Below are 25,876 nucleotides of genomic sequence, written 5' to 3'. Positions count from 1 at the left end.
ACGGCGCCACCGCGAGAAAGGAACCGGTGGCAGCTTGGTTCCTGCGCGGATGCAGGGGCTGTAGGCGCCGAGCTTTCAGCTGGTTGCAGCTCCCAGGGAGGAAGACGCCGGGGCTCGCCTTCCCTACGCTGCCTCCGCCACCGCCATGATTCCGGTGTCGCTGGTGGTAGTGGTGGTGGGCGGCTGGACTGCCGTCTACCTGACCGACTTGGTGCTGAAGGTGAGGGCCTCGGGCCTAAAGCCGAAGCCCGCGGTGTCCAGGGCTGAGGCGCAAGGCCCGAGGCCTTTTCTCTTCCCCTGCCTCGCGCCTCCCGGGCTGGAAGCCGCGCGGCCGATACCCACGTGCGCCTTTCCGCGTGGCGCCCCGGCCTCGTGGAGTAAATAAAACACCACGGGGCCCAGGCAGGGGTGTGGCGGTCTGCACAGCTACCGCAGTCGCATTGCGGGGCAGTGCAGGCCCCGCTGCTTTCGGGGCCTCCTGCCCGGGAGGCGCCAGTAGTGGGTTTGGGGGGGGGGGCGGGCCGATACCACACCCCGCGGCAGTGCACCTGGGAGGAAAATAAAAAGTCGCTTAGGAAAGGCATTGTTTTCCCTCATTGTCTTTAAGGCCACGACCCTCCAAAGACTCTCGTACTGGAATGAATCTAAATCAAGTTGTAATTTAAACCTGTAGTCTCAAACTTTAAAGTGCATACAATCATCTAGGGTTCCTGTTTAAATTCGAATTCTGATTAATCAGGCTTGGGGCGGGGCCTGTGATTCCGCGTTTGTAACCAGTTCCCATGTGCTACCAATGCTGTTAGTCTATGGACCCTACTTCAAAGTAGCATCATCAGGTAACAGGATTTAGATAGCTAGTTTCTGACTACTCCACTTCTAATCTGCACCCTGTACCCACCCCACACATACGCCCTGGGTGTACGGTCCACTCGAGTTATTTGGGAAGGGTAGCAAAAATTCTGCACAATTGTCTGACCACATGCTTCTAGCAACCTTTGGAATTGAATGGGGGAGGTGGGGCGGGGAGGTAAAGTCATTATACAGAGTTTATTCCACAATACCGTTCTCAAACGTTTAATAAAACCTTCATGTTATGAATACCGTTTTAAATAGAATATTATAATTTAGTATTGTGTGCTTTACGTGTAACAGTAAAATGAAATGATACTTGTGCTTTTTTGTTACATTTAAACTTGCAAAGTGAGGAGATTATAGAGTCTTTAGAACAATGGCTGAGTTCAGCCACTTCCCAGCCTTTGTGCCTTGGCCAAATTACTCTCTGTGCCTGGGTTTCTTCATTTTCAAAAAGTAAGGATCTTCTGAGATAGTAGAAAGGATTACATTAGCTCACACACGTAAAGGTTTGCTACTTCACCTGAAATTCAAGAACCAGCAGCTCTTGCGTCATCAGGGAGCTCTTCAGAAATGTACAATCTCAGCCCTCTCTCTGACCTACAGAATCAAAATCTGAATCTTTACCAGATCCTTTGGTGCTTCCTCTGCAGGTACTTGGCATAGTGTTTAGCCTATCATAAGCAGTACAGGCCACTGCTTCCTTGAACAGTGATTTTATTGTCTAGAAAAAACAAAGCCACATCATTTCCTCATGTTGCATATGTGACAAAAATCCAAAATAAAGGGCATCTGGGTGGCTCAGTCAGTTAAGCATCAGACTCTTGGTTTCAGCTCAAGTCATAATCTCACAGTTCATGAGTTCAAGCCCTGCATCAGACTCTGTGCTGACGGTGTGGAGCCTGCTTGGGATTCTCTCTCCCCCTTTCTCTCTGCCCCTCCTTTGTGCTTGCTCTCTCTCTCTCTCTCTCTCTTTCAAAATAAATAAACTTGAAAAAAAATTTTTTTAATCCAAAATAAGAACTTTTCAAACCTCTCCAGTCTCTGGTCAAGTGTGTGAGGTGATGAGGTTACTTTAATTTCAGTAACAACCCCTAGATCCCCAACAGAGTACTATTCCTTGAGCAAAAGACCTCACTCTCACTCAGAGTCACTGTCTGGGCAATGGAGAGACCTCAGGCTTTAGGAGTCTGTACCTTCAGCGTCTCTGCTACTAACTTGATCTGCTGTTCCACGTTTGGTTCTTCTAGGATTTCCTCAGTAGACATCTACTGAAGGGGTGTGTCACTCTACTTTTCTAAGCCTCAGAAAACAAGCAGGTTGAAAAACTTCACCTGAAGACTGAGAACAGAGGACATTATAGATCCAAAGACAAACGGATACCTATATCAGTCAGGTCATTTTTTATGATTGTGATAGGACTGAAATATCCTACAGACAAATTCCTCAAATGGATGGGCATCAATATGATAAAATACTTAACTGTATTTACTGTAACTAAGGGGTAAAAGGGGTCATTGTCAGGATATATAAAACAACCTTATATCATCCAAAATCCTACATTACTCAAGGACTTCAAACTTCCCTAAAGATAAAACTTGTTTGGGTGTGTATAAGCAGCTATCCCATCAACCCTGGAAAATGTAAGTTATTAAGACCAATTTGGTTTTACACAAGTTTTGTACTTCCACATGATCAAAGGCAGCTTAAGGTCTCAGGGTGGTTGCTAAGAGGATAGAAAGCACTGATTGCAGCTAACTTGTCCTCTGAGTTGGATTGGTTGGAGGTCTTTTTAGATTATAACACAAGACCTCTTTCTGTGATAACAAGGCTTCTAGACCTCTGCTGTCCAGTGTGGGAGCCACTAACTACATGTGGTCATGGAGCATTTGAAATGGGGCTGGTCCAAATTTGAAATGTGCTGTAACACACTGGATTCAAAGACTTATGTACAAATAAGTAAATGAAATGTAAAGTATTTAAATAGGTTTTTTATATAGATTACATACTGAAATGATAATATCTTGGATATTTTTAGTTAAAAAGTATGTTTAAATTAATCTGTTTCTGTTTACTTTTTTAAATCAGCTACTAGAAAATTTAAAATTACATATGTGGCTTGCATTTGTGGCTCACATATGTCTATTGGACAGCGCTGTTCTAACTTTGACAAACTTTTTCTGTAAAGGGCCAGATGATAAGTATTTTAGCCTTTGTGAGCCACATAGGCTCTCTGATACGTATTCTTGTTTTTTTGTTGTCTTTTTTTATAACCCCTTAAAAGTATAAAAACTATCCTTAGCGCATAGGCTATACAAAGAAACAGGCTGTATGGGGCACTTGGCTGGCTCAGTTGATAGAACATGCAACTCTTGATTTCAGGGGCTGTGAGTTTGAGCCCCACATTGGGCGTAGAAATTAACTAAAAAAACAAAAAACAAAACAAAACAAAAAAAAAAAAACAGGCTGTAGACCACATTTGGCCTATAGGCCATAGTTTGCCAGACTCTAACCTCAACAGACCAGCTAGTCTGAGATCTTTAATATCCTGAAAAAGAAACATAAAGCTTTAAAATTATAAGTATTTGGGCAGTCAGTATCTTCCTTTCCTGTAGAAAAGACTTCTTTTTGATTTTCTTAAACATCATACATGTTCTTCAAAACTGAGTGATGTGGAACTTTTTCTCTCCTAGTCATCTGTGTATTTTAAGCATTCTTATGAAGACTGGTTGGAAAACAATGGATTGAGCATCTCCCCATTTCACATAAGGTGGCAAACTGCTGTTTTCAATCGTGCCTTTTACAGTTGGGGACGGCGGAAAGCGAGGATGCTTTACCAGTGGTATTCTTCATTTTTCTTTTTGGTTTAAAGTAATCATTGTGATCATGAGAAATGCTTGTTAAATGAACTATTTCCATCATTTTCAATCTACTGAGTTTTAAAATATTGACAGTATAAAACGTCTGGTTCTCTATAAACTTAAATGGGATTACATCATTGTGCTTTTGCATACATCAAAAATCAAGGTTCTATACCTTATCTGGATAGTAGTACATGGGTGCACATGTAAAAATTCAGTGAGCAGTACATTTGACACTTGTGCACTTTACTGTGTAAGTTATTCACTAATAGAAATGCCAAAAAATTGGAACATTTTCCATCATGAAATTAATTCTGTAGAATTCTGTCCCCTATCATAACACATAGAAACAAGGGTCCTGGGAGTCATAGGATACCCAAAAGTCTGCAGGAATTCCCCTATACTTCTTTTCTGATAGCCCTCCAGGGTAATGGTATTTAAAATATTTCACAGCCAGTAAAGCATATGCACAAACCACTAGGCAAAATGATCAGCCAGATTGTAGCAGCAGGGTTCTGGAGTCCCCTGGCCATGCCAGGTCTACCCCTTTTAAGTTCTTATTTTTTTTTTAATCAAGGAGCATATAGTTTATTGTTAGGAGGTTTATAATGATCTCTGGGCCACCCTAAGGACCAACACATTTTGTCATTGACAGAATTTCTAGTATGGGTATAAAGGGCCTTTGTCTAAATTCCTTTTTGCTAAAATTTTAGCGCCACATGTTACAGAGCTAAATGTAAACAGATCATTAAAAAGCAGAAAATGCAATAGCAAATCAAAGCAAGCAAAATAGAAGGAAATAATAAAGAGCAGAAATCAGAGAAATAAAAACTATACAGTAAAGAAAATCAGCAAAGCCAAATGTTGGTTCTTTGAAAAGATTAATAAAACTGATAAACCCCTTCCATAATTCTGAAGAGGAAAACACAAGTAACAAAAATCAGAATTGAATGGGTAGTATCAAAAAGATAAGTAACAAGCGTTATTGAGGATGCTGAGAAAAGGGAACCCTCGTGCACTATTGATGGTAATATAAATTGGTGAAACCACTGTGGAAAACAATATGGAGGTTCCTCAAAAATATTAACAACTGAAATACCACCAGATGGTAGCTACACTTGTGGTGAGCATAGCATAATGTATAAACTTGTTGAATCACTATGTTGTACACTGAAACATAGTGTGTAAACTATACTTCAATTAAAAAAAAAAGAAATACCATATGATCTAGTAATTCCACTAATGGATATTTACCCAAAGAAAATTTACCCAAAGAAAAACCCTAATTCAAAAAGATATATGCACCACTATGCTTATTGCAGCATTATTTACAATAGCTGTGATACAGAAGCAACCCAAGTGTCCGTCAATAGATGAATAGATAAAGAGGATGTGGTATATATACATAGTGGAATATTACTCAGCCATAAAAAAGATCTGGCCATTTGCAACAACAAGGATGGAACTAGAAGGTATTATTCTAAGTGAACTAAGAGAAAGAAAAATACCATATGATTCCATTTATATACGGAATATAAAAAACAAAACCAATGAAGAGCCAAACAAAATATGCAGAGCCTTAAATACAGACAACAAATTGGTAGTTACCAGAGGGGAGGTAGGTAGGGGTATGGGTGAAATAAATAAAGGGGTTTAAGACATACAAACTTCCAGTTACAAAATAAGTCACAGAGATGAAAAAGTACAGCACAGGGAATATAGTCAATAATACTGTAACAATATTGTATGTCGACTACACTGTACGTGAGGAATCTTGAATAATGTATAGAATCCATATGTTGTACACTTGAAAGTAATGCAACAGTGTATGTTAATTGCACTTCAATTTTTAAAAAATCAGAATTGAGAAAAGGGAACACGACTGCAGATTCCATGTACATTTTTTCAAAATGAAACGATTGTGAACAACTCCATGCCTATAAATTTGACAATGTAGACAAAATGGACAAGTTTGTTGAAAAACCCAACTTACCAAAAAGCGAGGAAATGTAATAGATTATTCCCAACTATAGAAGGGTAATTTGTAATTATTGTAATTATTAAAACAGTAGAAGAAGGAAACTGTTGTTAAATTTTACCATGTTAATATTTAAGCTCATCACAAAATAATAGCTAAAATAAAATGCAAACAAAAGAATTGGAGATAAAAAAGAAATGGATGTCTGTAATGTCAAAAGAGCTTTCATAATTATGTGAGAACAAGATCAAAACAATTCTATGTAAATGGACAAAAGAGAGGAAAGAAACTTTATTGGGAACAATATTCAGCCTCTTCAGTTATGCGAGAGTTGTAAATTAATACAACTGCTTAAAAGAGACCAGTGCCTGTGTTTCAGTCATGTATCTCAAGTTCAGGTAGGAAAATGAAGCAGAGTTATTGAAATTTTTAGCCATTATTTTGAAGCTATGAAATGTGGCTGGTCGATAAGTTTGCTAACCCGTGAATTTTGAGGAAGTGTATGTTTATGCAATTTTGCTTCCTCCCGACAGGTTCAATTTTGGAATGGTGTTTGGCGTAATTGCTATGTTCAGCTCTTTTTTTCTCCTGGGGAAAACGCTGATGCAGACTTTGGCACAAATGATGGCTGACTCACCCTCTTCTTATTCTTCTTCCTCTTCTTCCTCTTCCTCTTCTTCCTCTTCCTCTTCTTCCTCTTCCTCCTCTTCCTCTTCTTCCTCTTCCTCCTCTTCTTCCTCCTCCTCCTCACTTCACAATGAACAAGTGCTACAAGTTGTGGTAAGTACCTTCTTTTTGCTTTAAGTTTATTGCAACATGAATATAAGATATTTCTTCTGGCTAGCATAACTCCTATCCATGTTATAAATATGGAAACAGATGAAAAGTCTCACGATTTCTCAAATTACCTGCTTAAACAAAAATATTAATAGGAATGTAGCAAAGATTTGTTGGAATATGTAGTAGGGGTGGTAGTAGTAGTAATAGAACAAATGGACCATCAAAACTGTCTACAATTACACAGATATTTGAATTAACTCAGTATCTTCTTGAGGTGTTAAATGATTGTTTCTATCAAGGAATAAGCATGCTGATTTAAGATCTCTATAATGTAGAAATAAATTGCATTTTAACCCTATGCAAAGTGTTGCCTTTCCTCTTCATGTCTTTCAGACTCTAACCAATAATATCCTTTTAATTAAAGATATAAGACCTTGAATGGTCACTGTGATCTCCTGATGTGAAGAATAATGTGCTGAGTTTTACTCCTTAGACTGTAAGCCATTTATAATAATTCTCATTTCAAAGCACATGTATAAACAAACCTATACCGTATTGATCCATGTCTCCAGGGTTTAGAAGGGTGCTTTACCATTGACTTTTATTTCAAATTTTTCACATGTGTAGTTTTTATTTTCATGAGTCGTGGATGTTATGTTCTTAATCATGCTCTTATTAATGGAATAGACTAAGAGCTAATAATACATTTTTTAACTCATTTTTTGTGATTTCTAGTAGGCTGGGTCACTATGGGGATATTTAGAAGTCATTAGTAGAGAATGATAATGAATCTCTCTTATGGTAATAGCTCTTTTTTAGGGGTTGAAAGGATTTGCCAGGTATGGCCTTAGAAGAGATGATTAATTTCCTCAACAATTACTAAGTATATTCTGCCTACCAGCCATATGCTGAGTCCTGCTTATATGGGGAACAAAATCCAATCCTAGCACTCATGAAGTTTTAGTCTAGAGGGAGAGCTGCTGTGATTGTGCTATAGTTAGACAGAGTACAAGGTGCTGTGAGAACAGAGAAAAGGCATGCTGAGATGTGCCTGGCACTGGGAAGAGAGGAGAGGAGAGCTTCAAGGGAAGGGTGAGGAGAGTCCTCAAAGCCTCTAAGAAAAGATGGCAGTTGAGCATCCCAATAACAGAGGGAACCTTATAATATGGAAAGGTGGGGGATTAGGGGAGAATAATAGAATAATAATAAAACCTAGGTAATATACATGCTTTCTATGTGAGGTTTTTGTGCCCATTTTATTTTATTCTTTAACAATCTATGGGTAAGTATCTCATCACAGATAAGAAAAGCAAGGCAGAGAGATGTTAAGTCACTTGCCTGTGGTCACAGCTCATAAATAGTGGGTCCATCACTCACCCACCACTGACCTCAGAGCCATCATGCTCTATTCCCTTAAGAAAGACCACTAATTCTTCAAGGAACTATAACTTTGACCTGTGTCTAGGAGGTATATGGTGGAAGGTATATGATGCAGGAGATAAAATAGGAAATACCGATAAGGCCTGGGTTATGAAAGATCATCCTAAGGAGTTTTGATTTTGGGCGGTGTCTAGCTAGCTCAGTTGGTAGAGATGCGACTCTTGATCTTGGGTTTTGAGTTCAACCCCAGTGTTGGGTGTGGAGATTACTAAGTAGTTTTGATTTTTACTTGTAGATAACAGGTCTGTATAAAATGGACCAAAGGAGGGTTACACTGAAGATGGGAAGAGCATATTAGAGGGCACTTTGGAATAATTCACTGTAGAAGTGACACAGATCTAAACTAAATTGGTGGTAAGAAGAATGAAGGAGGCAGGTTCAAAGGGTCTTTTAGAGTGGAGTTCTCAGGCCTTGGTGTTTAAGTGAATGTGAGGCTGGAACAAGAGGGAAGAGTTAAGGACGACTCTCAGGCTACATGATTGGTTATTGTTTGCCAAAGAAGAGGATAGTAGAGAAAGAAGCAGGTTGGGAAGAAATGTGATCATTCACCTGTCTGCCTAGGATTAGAATGATAAAGTGTAGCTCAGAGAAGAAATTATTTCTTCTTTCTGCATCTCAGTTCATTCATAGAGCTCACAAAAATGTTGACTCTGTTAGGAGTCCTGCTTTGGAATCATGAAGAAGTCAGTTGCCCGCTGTAGTACACTGTGCATGTTTATGTATATATCTAAGAATGTTCTATCTCCTGGGGCGCCTGGGTGGCTCAGTTGGTTAAGTGTCTGACTTCGGCTCAGGGCATGATTTCACAGTTCGTGGGTTCGAGCCCTGTGTCAGGCTCTGCACTGACAGCTCAGAACCTGGAGCCTGCTTCAGATTCTATGTCTCCCTCTCTCTCTGTCCCATCCCACTTGTGTTCTTTCTCTCTCAAAAATAAATAATAAATGTTAAAAAAAGAAAAAAAAACCAATGTTCTATTTCCTAGCTTTGATATGAGTTCTTGTAGCTCAGAGAATATATTTTCTATTTACATTGTAATTACCTACAGCCTTATTCAGTATTAATTCCCAAAAACCTGGCACTCTGTCACTGAGAGATCAGAATTCTGGTACATCTAATACCCTGTGTGATCATGGCCAGGACAGATGGGCAGTCACATACTGTTGCCAGAAAATAAGACCTACCATCTGTTAGTATAATCACTCACTCAAATCCTTACCTTATCTCATTATTACATCCATAAGATAATAAAGCAAAGGAACCAATGTCCTATGGAATCAAGCCTACTGATTTATTTGAAATAAAGTTAAGATAACCAGGATATATTGTGATATTGAAAAAATCTGTAAGAATTAACCTTGGGGTTCCTGGGTGGCTCAGTTGGTTAAGCATGGCTCAGATCATGATCTCGAAGTCCCTGAGTTCGAGCCCTGCATCAGGCTCTGTGCTGACAGCTCAGAGTCTAGAGCCCGCTTCAGATTCTGTGTCTCCCTCTCCCTCTGCCCCTCCCTTGCTTGCACATGCTCGCTCGCTCTCTCTCTCTCAAAAATAAGCATTAAAAAATTTTTAATCTTAAAAAATCTTAAGTACATAAATTTAGAGAGGGGTCAGAGAAAGGGAAGCTACTTATCTGAACAGGCAGACACCTGACAACATGGAAATAGAGCAGATATGTAGAAGAAGGTACCCTGATATTCTTAAAAAGAATCTCTTAGTAGGGTCTGAGTAAAGAGAACTTCAGATAATGAGCATCATAAAAATGTCCATATCTTTTGACCATTTGCTTGTATACCACCATCTAGGACTCTAGCTTTAAGTAAACACTTCCAAATGTGGAAAAAATAGTATTCATCAAATTCTTATCCTAACATTGTTTATTATGAAGAATTGGAAATAACCACAGTGTATAATTGAGGAATGCTGCTTAAGTTGTGGGATTGTCATTCAGTGAAATGCTATGTATACATTAAAGGTGAAGGTTATGAAAACTAGTTTCATAACTAGGGAAAGGACGCTTGGAATTCATGAATTTAAACAGCAATCCAAGCAACATAGTTTGAATCTTCTCTTCAGGTACTAAAGGAGTCTTAAAAGTAAAATTCCTCTATGCACAAAAATAAATTCCAGTTGAATTAAGATTGAAACAAAGTCATAAAAGACCTTGAAAGACAAAAAATAAGTTTCTGCTTATATGAACACAGAATGAGGAAGACATAAGCATAAAACTAATGGCAGAAACCATGAATATTGATAGATTTTACTACATAAAATTTTTATATATCAAAAAACTAAAAAAAAATTAAAAGGCAAAAGAACTTGGGAATACATCTATGATATGTATTACAGAGGACTGATAATTGATATTTGAAGTGATCCTACAGAGCAATAGGAAAAAAATAAAACACTGTAGGAGAAAAAAATAGACAAGTCATGAGTAGGCTACTCACAAAAGACCTATCAATGGTCAGAAGTAGGGGAAACGTTGAGCTTTAATAATAAAGAAATATAAATCAAACAATGAAATACTTTTTATTTTCCTAAAATTTCAGATTTGAATAAATAAGCTTGCTCAAGGCTACAAAGGGTCTACTTTTGGAGAACAGTTTGATATGTATCGAAGTCCTTTAAATTTTGTGTAATGAAAGCATATGTTACTCTCTTTTTTTTAGAGAGATAGAGTGCAAGTGGGGGGAGAGGGGCAGAGGAAGAGAGAGAGAGAATTAGAGAATCTCAAGCAGGCTCCACACTCAGCACTGAGCCCAACACAGGGCTCAATCCCACAACCCTGGGACTATGACCTGAGCTGAAATCAAGAGTCAGATGCTCAACCACCTGAGCCACCCAGGAGCCCTGAAGCATAATGTTAAATATGGGACAAGGATTATTTCATTTAATCCTCAAAATTACCTTTTTATGTAAATGTAAATGTGGTTATTTCCATTTTAATGAGGAAATTGCACTGTTGGGAGGAATAATCCAAATTTCCTTGAGGTCACTTAGCTAGTTAATGATGGATCCAAAATGTCAAACTGAAGTGACCTGTCTCCTGAGCCTGAACCAACCATGCTTAAGAATTTTTACCCCCAAAATATTTGGATATATGTGTCCAAATATGTTTATCACAGTATAAGAGCAGAAACTTTAAACTTTAAAACAATTAAATGCCCAACAGTCTATTTTATAGAATACAGTACAGTTCTTAAAAATCATGTTGAACCCTTTTGCACTGCTGGTGGGAATGCAAACTGGTGCAGCCACTGTGGAAAACAGTACGGAGGTTCTTCAAAAAATTAAAAACAGAACTACCTATGGCCCAGCACTTGGCACTACTAGATATTTATCCAGAGGACACAGGAGTGCTGATTCGAAGGGGCACATACACCCCAATGTTTATAGCAGCACTATCAACAATAGCCAAAGTATGGAAAGAGCCCAAATGTCCATCGACTGATGACTGGATAAAAAAGATGTGATATATATACACAATGGAATACTACTTGGCAATCAGAAGGAATGAAATCTTTCCATTTGCAACAACATGGGTGGAACTAGAGTGTGTTATGCTAAGCGAAATTAAGTCAGAGAAAGACAAATATATGATTTCACTTGTGTGGAATTTAATGTACAAAACAGATGAACACAGAGAAGGGAAGCAAAAATAATATAAAAACAGAGGGAGACAAACCATAAGAGACTCTTAAGTACGGAGAACAAACTGAGGGTTGCTGGAGGAGTGTTGGCTGGGGGGATAGGTGAAATGGGCAAGGGGCATTAAGGAGGACACTTGTTGGGATGAGCACTGAGTGTTACATGTAAGTGATGAATCACTAAATTCTATTCCTGAAATCATTATTACACTATATGATAACCAACTTGGATTTAAATTTAAAAAAAATAAAAATAGGGGCACCTGAGTGGCTCAGTTAAGCGTCCAACTTCAGCTCAGGTCATGATCTCACGGCTCGTGAGTTGCATCGGGTTCTGTGCTGACAGCTCAGAGCCTGGAGCCTGCTTCAGATTCTGTGTCTCCCTCCCTCTCTGCCCCTCCCCCACTCACTCTGTCTCTCCCTCAAGAATAAACATTAAAAAAAAATTTTTTTAATACAAATAAAAAAATGTTGAACCAGAAAACACTCATGGAAAAAATGTTTGTGATACTATTAAGTGAGAGGGGCAGGTGTCAAAACCATGTTTATAATAAAAATATAATTCTTAAAAATATATGTATGTGAAAAGACTAGAAGAACATACATTAAAACATTGAGAATGGTTTTTGGTTTTGTGTTTGGGGAGCAGGAGTATAGTCTTCTGTTTTTCTTTTGAGTTTTCCAGTTTTCCTGCTTTAAACACATTTTGTAATTAAAGTAATAAGAGGGGGCGCCTGGGTGGCGCAGTCGGTTAAGCGTCCGACTTCAGCCAGGTCACGATCTCGCGGTCCGTGAGTTCGAGCCCCGCGTCAGGCTCCGGGCTGATGGCTCGGAGCCTGGAGCCTGTTTCCGATTCTGTGTCTCCCTCTCTCTCTGCCCCTCCCCCGTTCAAGCTCTGTCTCTCTCTGTCCCAAAAATAAATAAAAAACGTTGAAAAAAAAAAAAAAAAAAAAGTAATAAGAGGAAGAATTTCCTCTAGAAGGATACTTTTAGGGTCCCAACTCCTGGACTGTGAGAAATAGATGCTCAGTATGTGAATAATATAAATGATGTCTGGTGTGCCCCTACTTGACCTAATTTATAGACTCCTTAACAGATGACATAACTCAAGAGTGATTATTTATCGTATGAGAAGATTCTTGGGTATCTACAAGACTTTACCATGCAGCTCTTACAATAGCAAACTTCCCTTGTGTATGCAGTGATACATACAAATGCATCATCTTAGGAGCATGTGATTGCAAGACGACTTCTTCATAGGTCCTTAATATGTCTGTCTATTCCAGACAACTTACTTTCTGCATTAAATTTCAATTTTAATATAATACATATCATTTTGATACTCTTTTTCTGACCACTCTACTACACAAATTGTTGGAATCCAAGAAATGGACAGCACAGTGCTCCCACACCAATAAGGCACTTTATTACAGTACCCTTAATTACCAGCACTCATGTTACTTGAGAATACTAAAATGAAAACTCATTGATGAGGGGTAGGAATATCCTATATTACTCACTTAAGTATCTGGAACCTTGCAATAACAATTCAGAGGCAGGATTAAGATTGTAACAAAAATTTCCAAATCAGGCTTCTAGCCTTTGAGGGTAGAACAGTTGCTGACTCCTTGTCACTGTCACTCCGCATTCCCTGGCACTTTGCCAGGCTCCCTAATTCTTTCCCATGGTGAAGACTCCAGGAAGCCAAAGTTTCAACGTTTTTAACCTTGTGTTTCCTGTTCTCTTTATATTAGTGCTGTGCTTAGTTCAAAAACTGCCTAGTTCAAAAAGCTGATTTCTTGCTTCTATTGTGAAAGAAGTAGAGAAGTGAACTATTGATATTCATATCACTTTTAGTTTACAGAACCTTCAGCCTGGAAGTTTAAGCTTTAATACAGAATGAACATCATGGTTTCTTGGTCCCCAACTGTGTATTTATCATTGTGTCTATGAACAGGTTCCTGGTATCAATTTACCTGTCAACCAACTGACCTATTTCTTCGCTGCAGTTCTCATTAGTGGTGTTGTACATGAAATTGGACATGGGATAGCAGCTATTAGGTAATGATATTTTTCTTTCTACTAATGCAAAAAAAAGCTTTTTACTTAGTAGGGTTTATTACTAAAATCTGCTTCATTTGATACTTTTTCTTTCTGTGGATATTGCCTAATGCAAATCCACATTATTTTGAGGTAAATACTCTTTTATAAAGATTAATATATTGATGAATATAGTCAATTAACCATGTACACACTGTAATCATTTGACAGCATGGTTATATCTTCATGGTGTTTCAAGATTTTAATTGAACCCTGAAACCTAATCTTTCTATTCATCATTAGGTCAGAATGATAACCACTGCACTTGGAGCCCACCGACCTGCCTTCTTATTACTTTGTTTGACTTATTGGCCAAAATAAGCCTGCTTCCACTAATAGCCTCTGCTGGCTAGAGCAGGAACAATGAAAGCTCTGAATTTGTTAACAAATAATCATAGCCTATCTAGAAACCTAAGTAAAAGAAGACAAGAGAGGATGAGATACTTTCTTCAAGTATCACGCCCTGTTCTTGTCTTGACTACTCAAATGTATATTGTAATTATGCCTGAGCATTTTAAAGGCTCCTAAACTTATAAATTTGTGATAGGGGAGCACAATTCCCCCTTCTCTCCTACTGGTAATTACTGCCATGATGAACACACATACTGATGGGAATGTGTTTTATCCTCTGGGTATGTGGACCAGATAAAAGATTTTATAGGAGAAGATGTAATCACTTCTTACTACTTTCCTGTTGCTTATGAACAGAACTCTGTTGACTGCTAATAAACTCTCATCTCGACAAAGCATATACTGCTACATGTAGTGGTTTAAGTGGGCAGCTACTTTTTCTTTTTTAATCTCTCATCTTTGCTTCCATACTTTTAGCATTGTAGCTTTTAGAGTTTTACATATAAAATCATTGTTATTAACGGTTTAATACTTCACAGTATGTTTGTGAAATAGTATGGGTAATCTTTTATAAAAACCAACTGTCAAGTAAAAGCAAATTTTACAGTCATCTTAAATATATAGTACTAAATGACAGCACAGTATATTTAGGGGATGGTTTTTTTAGAGTAGCTGTTTGGTCTTATGAGGCTGTTAAGTATAATTCCATTTTTAGAGACTGAATTGATAATAAATGGTTCTCTTAAGGACAATGTGAACATTATGGATATTTAGGTATACTTATTTTAACATAAATAGGAATACACTTATATAAACCTCCACTTTTGTTTATATTAGCCAAGATAAATATATTTAGATACTTTACTTGAATTATATTTTCTGTTGTGTTCTTCTCTGAAAATAATTCAGAGTAAACAGTTGAAGTGTTTTTCATTTAGTTCCTCATGGAAATATTAACCATTTCTTTATATATGTGACTAATTTCAAGTTATTTGTTCAGCATACTGGTTTCTAAAAGTTTTGAAGTTTTAAGTCTATTTCAGAATACCCTTATTTTACAAAATGCAATTTCGCAGATAACCAAACTGGTATGCTGTTGTGAAATTGTGAGATAAATATATATCATATATTTGGAAATATTTTTCTTGACTGTCTAGAGAGACTTGTTTTTTAACCAAGAATTTATAGTGGGAAGTTTTAAGATTAAATACATTATTAATTGGAAAAATGCAATACTAGTAGTAAATTCCTTTTTTTTATTTGATTTCTTAGGGAACAAGTTCGATTTAATGGCTTTGGAATTTTTCTCTTCATTATTTATCCTGGAGCATTTGTTGATCTGTTCACCACTCATTTGCAACTTATATCACCGGTCCAGCAGCTAAGGATATTCTGTGCAGGTAACAGACTTAAATTTCTTTATTCATCTGTGTGTTGTTATGGAAAGTATTCACATCACAAATGAAAACATCTCACTTTTTGGTTGATAAATTCAGCTTATAAGATTCTTAGTCAAAAGTAATAAAGCAAGGGGCACCTGGCTGGCTCAGTCTAAGGAGCATGTGACTCTTGAGCTCAGGGTCATGCATTCAAGCCCCACATTGCATGTAGAGATTACTTAAGTAAATATTAAAAGAAAAAAATAAAGCAAAATTATTTATACACTCCAGTTTCTTCAGTAAAAACAACAAATTATTTTAAAAAGGTTGAAAGTAAAATTAACAATATACCATGCAAATGTGAACAGAAAATATGACTACATTAAGTTAGTTAGACATAGGGGGTCACTTAATAATCATAAGGAGTGTAATCCACAGTGAAAATGTAATCATTGTGAATCTTACTGCATCAAGTAACAAACTATCAAAACGAAAATGGAAAAGTGCAAGAAAAAAAACAACAAATTTAATAAAGGAAGTTAATCTCATCTCTCAACACATGGCAGTAAGATGAGAAGTCAGATCATCAAAACTAATTAGTAAAGTAAAAATCAATAGATATGTCAAACCCTATACCATGACAGTTTCTTTTCAAGTGACCATGAAACGTAAAAATTGACCAATTTAATTCAAAACATAATTGTTTTATACAATTATACTACATACATACATACATTTATACTACATAATTGTAGTATATTTAAAAGTGATAATGAAATAATGTATAAAGTTTTGCTAAAAGGAAAAGTCACTCCCTTATGTAGTTACTATGAAATAAATGAAAATAAATGTTAAACATTCAACTGAAGAAGTGAGAAAAGAACTATAAAATAGTTAAGAGATGATGTCATTAATAAAGATGTAGGTAGAAAATAATAAATAATAATAAAAAAAATTTTAAATATAAGAGGTTTGGGGCGCCTGGATGGTTAAGCGTCTGACTTCGGCTCCGGTCATGATCTCACGGTTCGTGGGTTCGAGCCCCGTGTCGGGCTGACTCTGTGCTGACAGCTCGGAGCCTGGAGCCTGCTTTGGATTCTGTGTCTCCCCCTCTCTCTGTCCCTCCCCTGCTCACGCTCTCTCTCTCTCTGCCTCTCAAAAATGAATAAACATTAAGAAAATTAAAAAATAAAAATATAAGAGGTTTTTTGAAGAAAAAAAGATTATACTGGGAGAAAGCATCAATAGAATTTATAGTCAGATTGGGGAATGACAACTGATACAGAGAAAATTAAAACAGCTATTTTAAAAAGTGTTCTTTATTCATCTCTGCAAAAAACTTTCAAAACCTTGGGTGATTATTAAATATAAATGGCGTAGACTCCAGGGAACAAAGAAAAAAATCTCAATAGCCTAATTACAATGGGAGAAAATAAGAAAGTTGATGAAGAATGCCCCCAAAAGTTTCATAGGGGTAATTCTTTCCAATCTTAAAGGAAAAGGGTTTTTTTTTTTTTAATTCCAATTTAGTATAAACTTTTCAGATCACATGGAGAAGGAAACTTAAAAAAAAATTTTTAAGCTAATAGAGCACTGATACAACATCTTGGAAAGTACCAGAAACTCTGCCTATGGTGTATCTAAACAATACAAGGATGGTTCAACATTAGGAAATCTATTTTAAGGTGGTAAACATTATTTACCATTGGGGGAAAAAGAAATCCTCATCTCAGCAGGTATCGGACTGAGTAACAAAATTCATCATCCATTAATGGCTAAAAAGCAAAAATCCGTAGTAAAGGTTAAAAATAGCTGGATACTTCTTAATGGTTAACACTTGAAAGTATTCCTATTAAAGGATAAGGCAAGCAATCCCATTATCAATTAACACTGGTACTGTTAAATGGTCTCTAAATGTGGGTCAGTACAATAAGAGAAAAAGACAAAAATATTATAAAGGAGTAAGCCTTTTTTTTTTTTTAGATATTGTTGTATGCCTTGCAGTGGGTGGAGGGGGGAAGAAAACATGAAAATCAACGGAAATGTAGAAAACTTCAGGGAAGAAGCTGGTTACCGAATTAATATTCAAACAACAGCGTGGTGGCGGGGGTGGGGGGAACGTGTGCGTGAGGGCTGGAGCGTCCACGAGTGCGTGGGTGTGCACGTGAGCACGCACTTGCTGAGGCGCTGGGAAGCGCATGCGCCAGTGGCACCCAGAAGCCCCCGCGTCTTCCGCGTTCTCGGCGTCCTCGCGTCCTCGCGTCCTCAACCGCTTTCGCGTCTTCTGCGGCTTTCGCCTCAACCGACGCTCGGTGGGGCTCGCATTTTTCTTTCTCAGCCTTATCCGCAGCCTTCCAGTCGCCACCTGCTCTTCCAGGAGCCAAAACCGCTGCCGAGCCATGGCCTCAGAGGACTCTCTCAACATCGCCCCAGAAAATTCAGAGTTACTTAAAGATATTACGGAGCTGCGCCAGATCCACGTGGAAGCCGTGCCTGTGGAGACCGTGCCTGTGGAGACTATGTCGATGGAAACCATCACAGAGTACGAGATTATCAACGGCAGTTGGGTCCACGGAGGCCACCACCAACCACCTCTGATCGCGCTGCAGCCGCTGTTTACCAGCAACTCGAGCCAAGGAGACCACGACCAGGACATAATCATGGTACAGACGCAGGAGGAAGTGGTGGGCTACTACGAGTCAGACGACCTGCAGGCCAGCAACAATTTCGACGACCAGATGGTCATCCCGCTCGGTGAAGACGACGATTTCCAGCAGACCCTGGCTTCCTTGGCAGCTTCAGCGTCGTCGTCAGCGGTCAGCCACAGCAGGAAGCGCGGCAGCCAAAGCAAGAAGTCAAGCGGTAAGAAGAATTACACTAATAGTGAGGCCCACGGGGGAAGTAGCAGCTCTGAGATTGGCAGCAGGAAGTGGGAGCAGAAGCAGGTGCAGATCAAAACCCTGGAGGATGAGTTCTCCGTCACCCTGTGGCCCCCAGATGACCAAAGAGACCAGGAGACAGGGAAGATTGAGACATCAGCTCCTGATTATTCAGAGTACCTGACGGGGAAGAAGCTTCCTCCTGAAGGACTACCTGGTATTGATCTCTCAGATCCTAAACAACTAGCAGAATTTACTAAAATGAAGCCAAAAAAAACCAAAGATGCTCTAAGAACAGTAGCTTGTCCTCATAAAGGTTGCGAGAAGATGTTCAAGGATAACTCTGCTTTGCGAAAACATCTGCACACCCACGGTCCTAGAGTCCACGTATGTGCAGAATGTGGCAAAGCTTTTGTCGAGAGCTCCAAACTAAAACGGCATCAGCTGGTGCACACTGGAGAGAAGCCCTTTCAGTGCACATTTGAAGGCTGCGGAAAACGCTTTTCCCTGGATTTCAATTTGCGTACACATGTGCGAATCCATACCGGAGACAGGCCCTACGTGTGCCCCTTTGATGGTTGTAATAAGAAGTTTGCTCAGTCAACTAACCTGAAATCTCATATCTTAACACATGCTAAAAACAAAAACAGCCAGTAAGAAGGGAAGACCCTTCTCAAAGTTGGGAAGTGTCTTCCAGGAGCATGATTGAAAATGAATATGCCACTTTTGTGTATTGTTTGTAGGAAATAATATTCTTATTGATTCCTGTATATATAAGGGTCATGTTTTGATGGAGTAGTAAAAATAAAAGTAAAAAGTAAAATATATATATTTAATATATATACCTTTATATAACGTTGTTAGGGTGCTATATCTTGTTCTGTAATACTATTTGAAAAACATAGTGTTTTGTAAAGTTTGGTCCCAACAAGGATAATTTATGAACCTCACATCAAAAGATGGTTCTTTATACAACTCTTCTAAAAATGGGACTTCTTTTCACGTTTTTTAAAATACAAAGTTCACCTATTGCTCACAAATTTTTAAAGTTGTGTATTTTCCAAATGTTCATATTTATAGTTTTAGAAATATGTTTAGTAATTCTTTGTATGGTTTTTCTGAAGGTTGATAACTTTGCTTGGAATAGATTTTCTTTAAAACAATGAACAGTAACTTACATGAAGTATTTTCCTGTTTAAAAAAAAGTTATGTAGGCTTTGTGTGCTCTTAATTTTGGTTGTATTCTTTGATGTTAAAACATTTTTCATAACTATCTTTTAGCTGCATTGATTTATGTAGTATTGAATATTAGATGTGACTTAATAGTCAAATTCAATCTATTTTAGTCATTTTATTTCCCCAAAATACTGCCAGGTGGTGTTTAGTATAACTTCTTTGCATGTTCAGTTAAGAGAGTGGTACTTAGTTGTAGAATGTATTTTGTATGTATTGACTTTTAACACTTGATAACACTTTTTAACATCTTGTGTAACAGAAGAAGCAGAAATAAAATAACCTAAAGATGGAAAAAAAAACTTGTCTGAGTAAATACCATAGCTAGAAAATAGAGAAAATGGGCAGGTTGTTAGTGGCATCAGGTGGATAGAGGCTAGGGATGCTGCTAAACATCCTACAATGCACAACAACATGTTCCCCACAACATAGAATTATTTGGCTCAAAATGCCAATAGTGCTGTTAAAAACTCCTGTTCTAGAAAAAGTAAAAGAACAAATATTCCTTTGGTATACTTATAAACAAATCATTAATGGACAACACGTTGTTTAAATAAAGGAAATGTGTTGTACCACCCTGCTTGCCACTTAGCCATCATGGGCAAATCTGGAATCCAGAGGGGTGATCTCATACCAGCTGCGTCCCTGACAAGTCCCTGACCAGAGATAAGAGGCTGCTCAGAAAGTCAAGAAAGCACTCTGACTGTTGTTTGGGTGGGAAAACAGCATGGTCTGTGCTATGACTGTGTGGTGGGACTATCCTGATAAGGGAGTGATGGTGAGAGTGCAAGCATCTAGGCAGTTCTGGTAGAGCTGGGAGAAAGCTGAATTTAACATAAACATAACAGTGGCAAATGTAATAGGCTAGGGTTGTGGGGGGAGGGGTGGAAAATGGATAATTTTGTGAAATTGTGTTGGGACCAGCTACTTGGTGGGGCAGTGGGGAGGAGGGCGGTTATAGCTGTATCCCTAAGTTAGTTTCACTAGAGAGTAAATTCCACTAGGCAAAAACAAGTTTTTAATTTTGTTTTTTTTCAAATGAAGCTATGAAAGCAATACAAGAAAACCCTAGGTGAGTATCTTCTATAATTTTGAACTGGGAAAGGCTTAATGCAAAGGAGCAATTTGACCATACCAAAATGTAAAATGTCTGCATAGGCAGAACTATAAACCAAGCCAAAATACAAACTGGAGAAAAAATTGTAATACTCTTACAAAGGACTAAATTTTTCAATATATACATTCAATACATTCAATAATGATACATACAAATTAGTAAAAAAAGATAAATGCAATAGATAGAAATAGTTCTCAGACAACAGAAATACAAATAGCCTTTTAATAAACATGAAAGATGTACAAGCTTACTCAAATCACAACAGATTTTACTTTTCACCTAGCGGATGACAAAGTCTAACATTTTCCTAGCATCTAGGGTTATTTACAGGGTAGGGAAACATGCCAGTTATGAGAATATCAATTAATGCAGACTCATTGGAGGTCAATTTTAATACACATTGTTTTTGACCCAGCAATTCCATTTCTATGGAATTTTCCATACCCTCACAGATGCATAATTAGATATATAACAATATGAACAAAGCTGTTTATTGTAGCATTGTATGAAAAAGTTAAAGCAGCCTATGTTATCATTAGTAGGGAACCTTATAAATAAGTCAATATGTTTTAAAAAAATGAATTACTCTGTAATGGTTATAAGAACTGGGCATTCTGATAAACTAGTAAAATAATGGATGTAAGAAAATTAGTAAAGTACTAGATGTAAGAAATGGGATAAATAGAATATGCAAATAAGGAAAAAGTCCAAAGTTCAAAAATGTAAAATCAAAATGCAGTTTCCAGTAGATGCTTTGATACAATTGGTGTATTTAAAAGATCTCTCTCTGTATAGAACCGAAAAGATTGTTTACCCATAATGTCCTGGACTAGAGTTGCCCTGGATATTTCTGGAATTAAAACAACTTACAACACTCAAAAAAAAAAAAAAAAAAAGAAAAGAACATCTTAACAGTATGAATAAGGTACATGAAACTTGTCTTGGGTATCTGCTGTAATTAAAAATAACAATGGCTTAAACTCTCATACAACATTCCAAATGTAAGTAGTTCAGCACTGAAATGTTAATTGTGTTATTTGGAGGACTCAGGCTCTTTCTGTCTTGTTAGCTCACTATTCCCAACATGCAGCTTTTGTGTCATAGACTCAGGCTTGTCTCTATCTTAGCTACATTCCAGCCATAAGGACAATGATATCCCCATCACCTCCACTCATATCCTGTTAGCCAAAGCAGTCATATGGCCGAACTCAGATTCCTGCAAGTCTGGGAAATGTCTTTAGGTTACATTTCTATCACTATAAAACATTGGCTCTCAACCACTGGTGCTGTCACCCTCCTGTAGATGTTTGGAATGTGTGGGGGCAGGGAGCATTCCTTGGTTGTCTCAGTGAAGGGAGAGTGGCATTCAGTGGGTGGGAGCCAGAAAGGCTAAATATCCTGGAGTGCGAGGGACAGACTTGCACAAATAAGAATTGCAAGGTTCAGAGTGTTAGTAGAGCCCCCACTCTGCCCCATGAGAAAAACTGGTAGAAGAAGGAAAGGATCGGTATGGGGGAGGAGGATATCTAGTGCTATGCTAGTGATTGTTTAACCCCTGGCTCTGGAAGGGAGAGTGAGGAGCTCTGATATGTAGCATTTGCTGGTTTCTGTGGTATAATTACTCCTGCCATGGCCAATTTTAAGGTACCAACCCAAAGTCCCTGAAGGAGGAATTAGGAAGAGATGTACACAGTCTGCTGTGGCAAGCTGGCAGGACCAGCCTCCAGCACACCACTGGGTTCACCTTAACCATTTCTGCATATATGATAGAGATGGTTATAGTCTGTGACATGGTGTAAGATACATACTCTATTTAGTTCGTCAATAATACTCTCCTTGGGGCGCCTGGGTGGCGCAGTCGGTTAAGCGTCCGACTTCAGCCAGGTCACGATCTCGCGGTCCGTGAGTTCGAGCCCCGCGTCAGGCTCTGGGCTGATGGCTCGGAGCCTGGAGCCTGTTTCCGATTCTGTGTCTCCCTCTCTCTCTCTGCCCCTCCCCCGTTCATGCTCTGTCTCTCTCTGTCCCAAAAATAAATAAAAAACGTTGAAAAAAAAAAATTAAAAAAAAAAAATAATAATACTCTCCTTAATAGTTTAATTCTTGAAACAATCTCTTTTTCTGAGTACCATTTGGATTTCCTTTATATATATAAACATATAATGTGTGTGTGTGTGTTGAAATTTATTTTTTTCCATTTTATTTTATTTTATTAATATAATTTATTGTCAAATTGGTTTCCATACAACACCCAGTGCTCATCCCAACAGGTGCCCTCCTCTATTCCCATCACCCACTTTCCCCTCTCCCCTACCCCCCATCTACCCTTAGTTTGTTCTCAGTCCTTAAGAGTCTCTTATGGTTTGCCTCCCTCCCTCTCTGTAACTTTCTTTTTCCACTTCCCCTCCCCCATGGACTTTTGTTAAGTTTTTCAAGACCCACATATGAGTGAAAACATATGGTATCTGTCTTTCTCTGCCTGGCGTATTTCACTTACTATAATACCCTCCAGTTCCATCCACGTTGCTGCAAATGGCCAGATTTCATTCTTTCTCATTGCCAAGTAGTATTCCATTGTATATATAAACCACATCTTCTTTACCCATTCGTCCATAACCCAGCTCAGCAAGAATGTCTTTTATTTAGTCTTAACTTTTATTTGAATAGCTCTGAAATTTTTTTCAAAGATCACAAGTATGTTTTGATTAATAATGTATATGTTTTCTGAAAAGAGGATAAAGTGAGTAGAAATTCAATTTATGTTTTATATGTATATTAGAATATAGATTCTCTTAGTGTTAAGTCATATTAGTATGTCGTCTTCTTAATGTGGTATAAACATGCTCATTTTACATTTCACTATCTGAAATGGAAGGGGCCTCTAACTGAACATCTGTCTGCTGTACTAGTAAGTAGATCTGTCTGCTTCGCGGCTTCTTCTGGTTACTTCAGTAACTTATCAGAATCCCCAGGTGTTATGAAGTCCAGATACCTAGATCATTCCTGCCCTTGGTTGAGCTGACTCCTTTTTTTTTTTTTTTTTCTCTTTTCAGGTATCTGGCATAATTTCGTCCTTGCACTCCTAGGTATTTTAGCTCTCGTGCTTCTCCCTGTAATTCTCTTGCCATTTTACTACACTGGAGTTGGGGTGCTCATCACTGAAGTTGCTGAGGTAAATAATGAGGATTATTTGGGGCATCCTTTTACCAGATTGTGATGTAACACAGCATTTTATGATGTAAGGAACTTTTATTCAAGTTCTCATATACAGAATGCTCAGTTTTTCCTGAAGAAATTGCTGTCATCCTTTTAAATTGAACAGAAAGTTTTGTGGAAGACATTGGCTTTTTAAAAATACTTAAATTTGTTTCTGTTCTGAGTTACAAAGATAGTATCAAGGTTTTCTACCTGTACTTTGTTGATAAAATGCATCATTTACCTTTACTGTTTATTTTTATAACTGTGCTTTTGAGACAAATGTCCTTACTCCTAAGTAAGAAGATTGAAACCTAGGCTAGCCAGCTGGAACATTTCATGGGAGTTAAGTAACTGTCTTCAACTCTGTATTTCACTCCCTTAAACAATAATTACTGCAGTGGCATCAAGTCTTCTGTTCAGGCTTTCAGAAAAGGAAAATTACCTTTGTGAACAACTGACTCACATATTCATTGTGCTGTGGTATTGTCTGTATATTTGGGACTGTGTTTAGATAAGGACTTGTCTTACAATTTTATCCACCAAGGATATATAAGATAATGAAGGCATTCTGGTGACTACTTTCACAAAAAATTTTAATTAGCAGTTTGGGAAAAACTTTATCATTTTAATCTTCATAGTTGGCAGGTGGGGTTTCTTCAGTTGTGAAAAATTCAATTAGAGAAGTAGGAAAAGTAACTATAATTGTTAGGTTGATTTTGTTAATGTTCTAGGACTGTACATCTTGGATTCAAAGATGGATTATTTTCTGCATTAGCCAAAATATTCTATTTAATTAAATCAGAGTCTTTAATTGTTTGGTCAGATAAATCATAGCTTGTCTTCATCTATTATCTGATTTGGTTGTACCCTCTTCCCAAGGACTCACCTGCCATTGGACCCAGAGGCCTTTTTGTGGGAGACCTTGTCACCCATCTACAGGATTGTCCTGTTACTAATGTACAAGATTGGAATGAATGTCTAGATACCATCGCCTATGAGCCCCAAATTGGTTACTGTATTAGTGCATCAACTTTACAGCAGTTAAGCTTCCCAGTTAGAGGTGTGTATATTTCTTCAGTATAATATCATGTTTCAGGGGCGCCTGGGTGGCTCAGTCGGTTAAGTGTCCAACTCTTGATTTCACTTCAGGTTATGGTCTCACAGTTTATGAGTTCAAGCTCCTCATCGGGCTGTCAGCACAGAGCCCTCTTGGGATCCTCTCTCTCCCTCTCTCTCTGCCCCACTCTCGCTCTCTCTCGCTTACTCACTCTCTCTCCCAAAATAAATAATAATATTTTAATAATATTTTTAAATAATAATAACATTAATAATAATATGCTTCAGGCAGCAGTACTTGGCCATTCACCAATTCTTAGCCCATGTCTATAGATTTATTTTGTTCTAATTTTTTTAAATAAATCAGTAAAGTAATAATAGGCACAAACTAGTATCTTGGTAAGTTGGATACTAATATTTATATATTGTTCAATGTCTAACTAATTTCATAATATCATAGTTGACTTTCAAGACTCTAGTATCTAATTCTTTCCACATTTAGAAGAACTTGTGTTAAGTCAGCATTCAAGCTCAACCGTAACCAATTAACTAAATTCCAGTAATTAAATGCTCCCATGCTATATGGATGGTGTCATATCCAAAGCTATTTGGGGTAGAGTTATTTTATGTGGCAGGCATCCAGAGGAATTCATGTTGGTATCTGAAAATATCCTCTGAAGTCAGATCTGTTGTTCTGTGTAGCAAGCGACAAGGTGAAGCAAGTTTATTCTCAGATGCTCCCAAATTTAGAGTTCTTTCAGCTCTGAAAAATCAGCCTCCCAACTCTTTATATAAAATCATGGGGCCCAGATTATTTGGAGTGTTTAAAAACACAAATTATATTCACAGATTATATCTTTAGGTCAAGAAATGCCCTGGAATGCTTGTCCACATCTACTGGGGTTAGGAAATATGATAAATAATCAGGAATAACTTCACTGAAGTACTATGTACAACAGTGGCAGAGTAATAAGAATTGATTTAAAATTTTTTTCAAATATAATCTTTCAT

At 37.8% G+C, this 25,876-nt stretch overlaps 2 protein-coding genes across 7 annotated transcripts in view; both read left to right on the top strand.

Annotated features, from left to right (window-relative positions):
- The window catches only part of MBTPS2 (membrane bound transcription factor peptidase, site 2), a 101,059-nt gene continuing 75,183 nt past the window's right edge, over positions 1–25,876 (top strand). For all 6 annotated transcript variants that reach the window (XM_081793115.1, XM_081793116.1, XM_081793114.1 and 3 more), the window contains exons 1-7: positions 1–220; positions 3,546–3,694; positions 6,225–6,471; positions 13,513–13,616; positions 15,279–15,406; positions 23,665–23,783; positions 24,689–24,869. In XM_081793115.1, the coding sequence (XP_081649241.1) occupies positions 146–220; positions 3,546–3,694; positions 6,225–6,471; positions 13,513–13,616; positions 15,279–15,406; positions 23,665–23,783; positions 24,689–24,869 (1,003 nt within the window). In that variant the 5' untranslated portion in view covers positions 1–145. The remainder of the gene's footprint in view (positions 221–3,545; positions 3,695–6,224; positions 6,472–13,512; positions 13,617–15,278; positions 15,407–23,664; positions 23,784–24,688; positions 24,870–25,876) is intronic.
- On the top strand, positions 15,300–20,526 carry YY2 (YY2 transcription factor). The gene is made up of 2 exons (XM_081793120.1): positions 15,300–15,406; positions 17,724–20,526. Exon 2 carries the CDS (start codon positions 17,785–17,787, stop codon positions 18,919–18,921), a length of 1,137 nt encoding a protein of 378 aa, XP_081649246.1. The 5' UTR covers positions 15,300–15,406; positions 17,724–17,784; the 3' UTR covers positions 18,922–20,526.

The sequence above is a fragment of the Panthera onca genome, chromosome X, assembly GCF_046562875.1.
Source record: "Panthera onca isolate mPanOnc1 chromosome X, mPanOnc1 haplotype 2, whole genome shotgun sequence".
Classification (NCBI taxonomy): Eukaryota; Metazoa; Chordata; class Mammalia; order Carnivora; family Felidae; genus Panthera; species Panthera onca.
This window is presented reverse-complemented; position numbering and strand designations above follow the sequence as displayed.